This window comes from Vulpes lagopus, chromosome X (assembly GCF_018345385.1).
Source record: "Vulpes lagopus strain Blue_001 chromosome X, ASM1834538v1, whole genome shotgun sequence".
NCBI classification, from domain to species: domain Eukaryota; kingdom Metazoa; phylum Chordata; class Mammalia; order Carnivora; family Canidae; genus Vulpes; species Vulpes lagopus.
Window position 1 is genome coordinate 60,138,565 of NC_054848.1, and position 9,529 is coordinate 60,148,093.

At 36.8% G+C, this 9,529-nt stretch overlaps 1 protein-coding gene across 7 annotated transcripts in view; it reads left to right on the forward strand.

The window, feature by feature from the left end:
- The window catches only part of ATP7A (ATPase copper transporting alpha), a 153,518-nt gene extending 144,974 nt beyond the window's left edge, over window positions 1–8,544 (forward strand). For all 7 annotated transcript variants that reach the window (XM_041741458.1, XM_041741459.1, XM_041741456.1 and 4 more), the window contains 4 exons: window positions 824–1,027; window positions 1,557–1,674; window positions 3,981–4,083; window positions 4,632–8,544. In XM_041741458.1, the coding sequence (XP_041597392.1) occupies window positions 824–1,027; window positions 1,557–1,674; window positions 3,981–4,083; window positions 4,632–4,908 (702 nt within the window). In that variant the 3' untranslated portion in view covers window positions 4,909–8,544. The remainder of the gene's footprint in view (window positions 1–823; window positions 1,028–1,556; window positions 1,675–3,980; window positions 4,084–4,631) is intronic.
- The last annotated feature ends 985 nt before the right edge of the window (window positions 8,545–9,529 follow it).

Genomic DNA, 9,529 nt, shown 5'->3' on the forward strand with positions numbered 1-9,529 from the left:
GCATTTTTCAAACTGCTGCTTCTATGCTATAGAAGTTGTTTGTTGTGCTAAGTGAGGATAGAGAAGAAGGGACTGAGTTTCTTATTATCCTCTGGTTCTCCCAGAGCTGAACCAGCTGATTTTTAAAGTTCCAGGTGTTAAGCCCCATTGATTGTAAGAACTCACAAAGCAGGCCCCTCTGGTTCTCAAAGCCAAATTCTATGTGGACTTGCCTTCCTTGTGCAGGCCCCTGTACCTGGGGCACCCAGTGTAGGGATCTGTTCCTCTCCCCTCTCCAGGCCCATCACATTCTTCCTTCCCGCAGACTTCCCCATGAGTCCACCTGGCTCCAGACCGTGTCTTCCCTTCCACACCTTCCTCAACATGGCCTCTTTTGTATACCTAACTGTAGATAGTCTATTCCGCCTGTCCTTAGACCATTCTCTGGGCCATTCATACTGACATGGGTGCATCCAGTTACATCTATGGGATGAGGTGAACCCAGGATCTCCCCACTTTGCCATCTTTCCTGGAAGTCAAACATGCATCTTTTTTACTTGTATAATTATGTCCAGAATATGGCTGGAAGTGGAATTGCTCAATCAAATGATGTGTGCACTTTGATAGATCCTGCCAAATGCCCTCCAAAAAGACAATAACAGTTTACATGTCCACTGAAAGTGTATATAAGAGCTCATTTCTCCATATCCTTACTATCACTGGATATTATCAATTTTTGAAATTTTGGACATCTGATGGGTGGAAAAATGATGCTTATTATTGCTGTGTTGTATTTGAGGTCCTAGTAATATTTCTTGAAATGAATTTATTTTTCCTCACGTAGGTTGGCATCACAAAGGTGTTTGCTGAAGTTCTTCCTTCTCATAAGGTAGCTAAGGTGAAGCAACTTCAGGAAGAAGGGAAATGGGTTGCAATGGTAGGAGATGGAATCAATGACTCTCCAGCTCTGGCTATGGCTAATGTAGGAATTGCCATTGGCACAGGTACAGATGTAGCCCTTGAAGCAGCTGATGTGGTTTTGATAAGGGTAAGTCCTGTGTCCTGAATGTTGAGGTCTGTGACACTGCTCCACATGGTCAGAGATAATGTTGTAAAGTATATTGAGTAGAACAGTTCTTACCTTCTAATTCACATGCTCCCAGCCTTTGATATTAGGAGAATTCAAGGTGGGAGTATGAGAAATCATTCTAATTACTTCCAGACTTTTTCAATCCAGCAAAGCAAATGAGAATTCCAAGCTTCTGAAGTATAGAATAAGATTGGAATATACTTTATAATAAAATAATCTTCAACAACACTTGCTGAGATTATTTTAAGTGATGTAATCTACATACCAGCATATAACCCAAAAAATGTTTTCTAGACCTCTGAGAAAAATTCCTGAAAAACATTTTCCAAGGCTGACTGAAATTTTTAGCAATATTTGAGATTTATAGTTAATTCATATTACCTACCCTAAGGTTCACATCACCTTCAAAATCACAGTATCAAATACAAAAGTACTTATTAATTAAGTTAGAGTCTCTCACTAATATCACAAATTTTTCTGTTCTCAGAATGATCTTCTGGATGTAGTGGCAAGTATTGACTTATCAAGGAAGACAGTCAAGAGGATTCGGATAAATTTTGTTTTTGCTCTCATTTATAATCTAGTTGGAATTCCCATAGCTGCTGGTATGTGACTATTGGCTAGTATTACTTTTTCCTCTGAAGTCTTTAGAGATCTATCATATTGGAAGTTTTAATCTTATTATTTGCTTCAAGCTCAGTTTTTATATGTAGTCTGCTGGTATGGTGAAAGATCAAAAATTGTACGGGTACCTGGGTGGCTCAGCCAGTTAAGTGTCTGCCTTTGGCTCCGGTCATGATCCCAGGGTCCTGGGATCGAGCCCCATACTGGACTCCTTGTTCAGCAGGGAGCCTGCTTCTCCCTGTCCTTCTGCCTGCTGCTCCCCCTGCTTGTGCTGTCTCTCTGTCAAGTAAATAAATACAGTCTTTAAAAAAATAAAATCAATAATTGTAATTTTGAGCAATGTTAATTATGGCATAAAATGTATAAGGATTCTGATAGGTTTATTTTAATTTACTTTATTTTCCCCTCCAGTTTTATATTTTGAGAAATTTCAAAGCTATGTATAACAAGGAAAAAAGGTACAATGAAAATCTGTATAGTCTTCATTTAGATTCACCAATTACTAATACTTTGCCACATTATTTCATCTCTTTCTCCATATGCTATCACTAATTTATTTATTTATCTTTTGATGAAGAGAACAAATTTACTTTTATAGATTTACTTATCAGAGAGAGAGAGAGAGAGAGAGAGAGAAAGCTCATGAGTGGGGGAGGGGCAAAGAGAGAGGGAGAGAGAATCTATAGTGGACTCCTGCTAAGCATAGAGCCCAACACGAGGCTCAATCTCAATGAGATCATGACCTGAGCTGAAATCAAGAGTCAAATGCTTAACAGAATTTACTTTTAATCTTACTGTGTAAGCATTTTAGTGTATTTGCTTCCAGTCTTTTTTTTTACTTTGCATCAGTGTTTTTGTTTTGTTACATAGTTATAGCATATGGGGAATTGTTTGCTCTTCACTTTATATTCTAATAGCCAACAGGATTTTTTTAACAGGGTTTTTTGTGTGTTCCAGGAGAGAGAGAGTCAGAGAGGGAGGGAGATGGAGGGGGTGGGGGGGGGAGAAAAGAGAAAAGGGGAGGGGAAAAAGAGAGGGAGGGAGATTGATGGAGCAAATAAAGGAATATGACCAAGAAAAAACAATTTAGAATTTTTAAATAAACACTTGAAAATGTCCTGTATTTAGGGATTTGGTAGGAAAAGTAATACATTGTAATTTTTTAGAGAGAGAGAGAGAAAGAGAATGCAGGGGGAGGGGCAGAAGGAAAGGGAGAGGAGAGAATCTTAAGCAGGCTCCATGTCCAATGCAGAACCTGATGTGGGACTCATCTCATGATCCTGAGGTCCTGAGATCATCACCTGAGCTGAAACCAAGAATCGTATGCTTAACCAACTGAGCTACCCAGGCGCCCCAGGAGTTAGTAATAACAGAAGAGAAATAGTTATCACTTTCTTCTTGTTCTCTCTGGTTTGAGAGCCAAAGAAGGACGTGAAATGATGTTAGAACAATTACAAACCTGTTTATAAACAAGGACACAAATGCTGAGGGAACAAAAAATAAAAGAATAGTCAAAATCCAGAAAGATTAATTCATGTAGCAAATGATTTTTTTTTTAATTATGTAAGTAGGGGCAGAGTAGAAAAAAAATTATGCAAGTAATATATGATCATTATAGAAAAATGAAAAATATAGATAAGCACATAAAAAGTTAGAAGACAGTAAGTCTATCTTATTCCTATTGTATAAGCCAAATGTTCAAATATCTATCAAAACCAAGTGTGGAGGGGCGCCTGGATGGCTCAGTCAGTTGGGCATCCAACTTACGATTTTGGCTCAGATCATGATCTAAGGGTCCTGGGATCAAGCCCAGTGTTGGGCTCCCCGCTCAATGAGGGGTCTGCTTCTCTCCCATTGTTCCTCCCCCCACTCATGCACTCACTCTTGCTCTCTCAAATAAATAAAATCTTTTTAAAAATAGTGGATGAATTTGTAGAACATGAATTCATACACTATTGGTGGGATTATGATCTGGTCCAAAGCACTTTGGAGAACAACTGACAAATATCCACCTAAAGTAGAAGATGTGCCCATGTTATAATCCAGTTTCACCTCTGGTATGTACCCTGGAGAAATTCTCAAACACATGCACAGGGAGACATGTACAAGAAATGTTCACAGCAACACTCTATCCTCCTGTTGGTGGAGATTTATGTGACTGCTGATTTTTCATTTATAAAGTGCTAATAACTATCAAACAAGGAAATTATTTGTATCTATGTATTAGAAAAACATTAACAATCTGTTTAGTACTGTCTGCTCTAACTAATCCATACTTGTTTCCTAGGAGTTTTTATGCCTATTGGTTTGGTTTTGCAGCCCTGGATGGGATCTGCTGCAATGGCTGCTTCATCTGTTTCAGTAGTACTTTCTTCTCTCTTCCTTAAACTGTAAGTATGATGGCTTGCTCATGTTCGTATTTTATATTCCTTTTATCATCCACAGTCGGTCTTGGTAGGTCTTATTCTTGTGTGATAGGCCCAAACTGTTCTTAATAATGAATGTTAGTGGGCAGCCCTGGTGGCTCAGCGCCACCTTCAGCCCAGGGTGTGATCCTGGAGACCGAGGATCGAGTCCCACATCAGGCTCCCTGCATGGAGCCTGCTTCTTCCTCTGCCTGTGTCTCTGCCTCTCTCTCTTTCTCGTCTCTCATGAATAAATAAATAAAATCTTTAAAAAAAATAATGAATGTTAGCTATGTAATTATCATCTTATGTAGTCTCTACCTAGCTCTGAGTGTGGTAAGAATGTAATGCATTGGCTCCGAGAAGTAGAATTTCTGATTGTGTGACTCCATAAAAATTTTTTGAGCTACTTTCCTAACAGGAACCACCTTTGTAGATTTCATACCAGGCAAATATATTTCCAGTTTTGAATATAACAAGTTTCTAGTTCACATTTGGTTATTTCAGACTAGTGTACCTTTGTATGTGTTCAGTTACAGAAAACCAACATATGAGAAATATGAACTGCACGCGCGAAGCCAGATGGGACAGAAGAGGCCTTCGGAAATCAGCGTTCACGTTGGAATAGATGATACCTCAAGAAATTCTCCTAAACTGGGTTTGCTGGACCGGATTGTTAATTACAGCAGAGCCTCCATAAATTCACTACTGTCTGATAAACGGTCCCTAAACAGCATTGGTACCAGTGAACCTGACAAGCATTCACTTCTGGTGGGAGACTACAGGGAAGATGATGACACCACATTGTAACAGGCCACCCAGCTGATGATGTTATGCACTGATACAGCATTAATGATGTCTTCTTAACTTTTCAAAATATTGTGGAAGGATTTTCCATTGGTCTCATGCCCTTATGTTAGGGAATCTATTTGAATTGCATTTGTCTAATGGCAAAAATATTGTTTTTCAGAGCATTGGCTCTTAACCTAGCTTTATTTAAAGTGAATTTCCAATACTTTTTGTTTTCACCAGTAACAGAGAAGGTAGGCCAGTAAGATTTACAACAAGCCCTACAATTGAAGATTGCTGAATTGCTGCTAAAGTGATAGATACTTTTTTATTTGACCAAAAAGAAAAGGCTCAAGAAAAAGGATACTTAAAAGTTTGAAGATCTGAGAGCATGATCTTGAGGACATTCTTGAGCTCTCATCCCTGCCAGGTTGGGGAACAAGGGCTTTTAAAACACTGTATAAAGCATGTGGTTTTAGAAGGAAAACAGTAGAAACTGTTTAAAAATAGATGTGCCTTATTTATTAGTGGCTTCCCCCCCCCTTATTCTCCCCGCATCTTTGTCTTTGTAGTTGCTTTCTTAGATGCACCAGTACAGTTTTTTGTTGTTGTTGTTCTTTCAAGTGAGCTAAGTGTAGGCAATTTTTGATTGATAAAAATAACTGACAACTTTTCCAATATCTTTTTCCTTTGTCTTGTAGCCCCAAAAATCCTTGAGGGTCCATAGGGTTCCCTGATTCCGATTTCCATTCTTGTAAAAAATACATCAGATTTTTCTTTCATTGACTTCCTAGCTCTGTACAGACTTTCAATTTGTGGGACGCCTGGGTGGCTCAGTGGTTGAGTGGTCTATGGCTCAGGTCGTGACCCCAGAGTCCCATGTTGGGCTCCCTGCAGGGAGCCTGCTCCTCCCTGCCTGTGTCTCTGCCTCTCTCTTTCTGTGTCTGTCATGAATAAATAAATAAAATCTTTTAAAAAAACCCTTTCAATTCGCTCCTGCTGAGTTCCACTATAAATTGTTCTTAGTCTTTTCAGCCTTAGTCCAAAAACTTAAGATTTTGAGCCTCTTCTGCAGTTGACTTTTTCAAAGATTAACAGTACCATCTTTAACCTATACGGGTCCTATGTAGTTACCTAGATTCACTAAATGTGTCCTTTTTTGGAGAGAATATAAGAATTTAGCTGGTATATATAATTTAATAGATTTTAATTATATTTTAGTATTTTAGATTACTTCTCAAAATGACTTTAAAATACTGCTATTACACAAAGCCACATTTACCAAAAAAATACAATAAATTGTACTACAGAAATGAAAATCTCCCTAGGTTGTGATACCTTTTAGCCAAATCTATACTTTTCTCTAGTTTAAAGCATTTGCCCTCACTAGTTAGCATAGTTCACAAATTCAGGGGCTGTTCTCAGTGCCATATAGAGTTAGAAATAATCCCCCTGAGTGCCTAGGAGTTAATACACTGCTCAGAGATCTGGTATTTGTATCACTATTGAAATTCTTCATTAATTGCCAGATAGATTTCATATATAGAATATGGAAGTGAAAATAAATAAATACCTAATATTTTGTTCTCATTGCCATACGTAAAGCTGTTAGCATGATGCCTAGCACCTAGGACTTGTACTCAGTAAATGTTAGTTCTTTTCTCCCCTTGAGATCTGTAATCAATATTAATAATCAATTTTTTTAGGACAGAGTCTACAATCAGGTGGGAGTGGGGGATGGGTTTCTTCCTCTCCTACTTCCTTTTTCTTTTATCCTTTCATACACTCACAAAAAAAGTTTACAACATATTCTATGTTAGCTTTTCAGATTTGGGGAAAAATCTCATTTTTATCTCGACTATCTTAGAGAATTGAAACTATTGATGAAGGTGCTATTAATCTAGAAAGGCAAACCCATTTTAATGAAATATGGATTGTGTTTGTATGTCTAGGGTCTTTAAACACTTATGCCATCTTCCATGCTTCCACTTTGAATTTTAATATTTGTTTTTTATTTTAACTCTAGTGGTTCCTCATACCACAACCTATTTCTTCTAGAAGAAAGAGCTAATATAACAAATGTACAATAGACTCTTGAAAAAAGAAGCACCTCTCCTTCTCCCTTACTCTTTCTCTGTCTTTGAAACACTTGAACATAGCCAGTTACTACTTTTATTTCTATGTGTGTTTTCGAGTTGTCCTTTTGTCCCCCACTTGCCAAGGGACCCACGTGTCCTAGAACAGTGAGAAGAGCACCCTATAATCTGGGAAAAATCAAGGATTTAATTTCAACCCTTACTATCAGAACAGAAAACATGTTGTTTAGAAAGAATCCTATTTTAAATATCTGTAACCACCTTTGAATTCTCTACCCCAAGTCTCTTTTGTAATCCTGAACTCCCATTAGCTTCAGAGAGCAGCTGTATTCCCAGGGGAGAAAGATGAATCTGGATCAAAAACATTGCTTTCAGTTAATAACTAGCTTTAAATAACTAGTGACTAGTGAGAACAAACGTTATAAATAGATATGTGTGTATGTACACATACATGTTTACCATATAGAAGGAAAATGGATTTATATCTGAATTTGATTTTTGAATATTTGAAGTTCTTTATTTGTTGTTTCTTTATCACTCTTCTGTATTCACTCAGTAACCATGCCCTCAGTCTGAAGATAAAAAGGATGTTTTGATATCCAGTTCTGGTTCTGACTCAACTATGGGGCACCTTTTATCTTGAATATCCAAAGATGCCTTTTGAATTTCAAAGGTTAAAACACAACTAGGATAGTTAGTTTCGTAGTCTAAAGAAGTATGTTATCAGTTGTGAAAATAGTGATGTTCTTTTTCTTAGCTTAGTATCAGCATTTTAGTGTGTTAAATTTGATGCCTTGTGAACAAAAAATTTTACATTGTGCTTTAACTTTGTACAAGTTTTTTCTTTTTTCAAATGTTTCTTTCTTCAGAATGCTTAAAATAGCACTGTAGACAAAGTGTTTCCGAAAATTTAAGTGTGCATATCTTTTATGTACACAGCTTAAAATCAAGAATGTATGTTCTTTGAGACTTTTTTCCCATTTCTGGTGAATCTTGCTTTAAAATTATTTTTTCTTAATATTTATTCTACTCTATTTTGTTATTTTCTTTGGGTGAGGCATCTGGTTATTGGTTATTTTAATAAGAATAAAAACATTCCTGGAATCACTCCCTTTGGATTTTTTGCTTGTTTATTTCTTACTTTTCCATACTTAAAAATATTATTTTACCAAATATAAAAAATATAAATTCATGCCAAATTACTATTTTTACACTAAGTTGCTATAGTCCCTCCGAAAGTTTATCTGGTATGAATCACCAAATAAACACAAAAGTATGAAATCTTGTTCTTCAATTTAAAGTGTTTCTATAATGGCATTGATAATGGATACCATCTGTAGCCAAAACCAGGTGTCTCAACCTTGTGGTTTTAGTTAAATGTTTAACTAAACATTGTTAAACATTGATTGTTTGGTACCCAACAGAGCAGTGGACAATGTTGTGCAATAATCATCTACTACAGTTAAGATATTTAGTAGTTTGTTTTTCCATAAGCATGTAATTGATTATATTTCTGCCAAGGATGTGCCTTCAAATTTATAATTATAGTATTGTAGAGAAATGTTTTTTGTCAGTGTGTCTTTTGTTAAACCATCCAACTCTTCTTCTAGCGGTCCCAAACTACCCTGGATTAAGTTATGTTTTTTTGACTATTACTCAATGGTGGGGTAGGATTGGAGGCAGCACTACACATTCACGAAGAGTGGGAGGGAAGAAAACTGTTTTCCTTCACTTCCACTCTACCTGCTATATCATTTAGTGAGGAGAAACAATGAGAGGAATATAGTTGTCCTCAAAAGGAATTCTGTAGTCTCTAATACATTGTTGATATTGTCTATCCCCAATGAGCTTAATGGAGACAAGAGGTTTTCTTGCATTTGGGGATCCCTATACAGTGCGGATCCCACCCCAAATATATTCTTATACCAAACACTTTTGTGGGTTAAGGAAAGGGTTTTTAACTTATTGTAAGGAAAAACTCATTTTCATTTCTCTCCCTTAGTCTTGAGACCATTCAGGTTGATGAGATAGGTTTTACTTATATGGGAACATGAGTAAAATCCCTGAACTGGTCAGGGTTTACCAACCCTCAGTGGATTTACTGAACTCAATCCACTGAGCTGGTCACTCTCTCTTCCATTGGTGTCTTGACTAACCTCAGAAGGATGTGCAGGATAGCAATATCCTGGGCAAGGTTTCAAAACCTTCCAGACAAAAAAAACCAAAAAAACAGAAAAGCTTCCTATTGGGGAATGCTTCCTATGTTAGGCATCGACATCCCTGCTAAATTTTTTTTTTGAGCTTTTGTCACTTTATTGTTAACCAATGAATGTTATCCAAAATTATAGATGTAATTGTAACTTAATTGTACAACACAAAAGTATGCTAATGGTAAAAGCCTGTTGGAATTTACCAAATACTCATTAATATATTTTACATTGCTATATGAACATGTGCTCTCAGCTGCTAATAAGAGTTATAACTGATTTAATCACTATGAAAACCCATATTGCAAATAGTTGTTCCTGTTTAGAAAAATTCACACA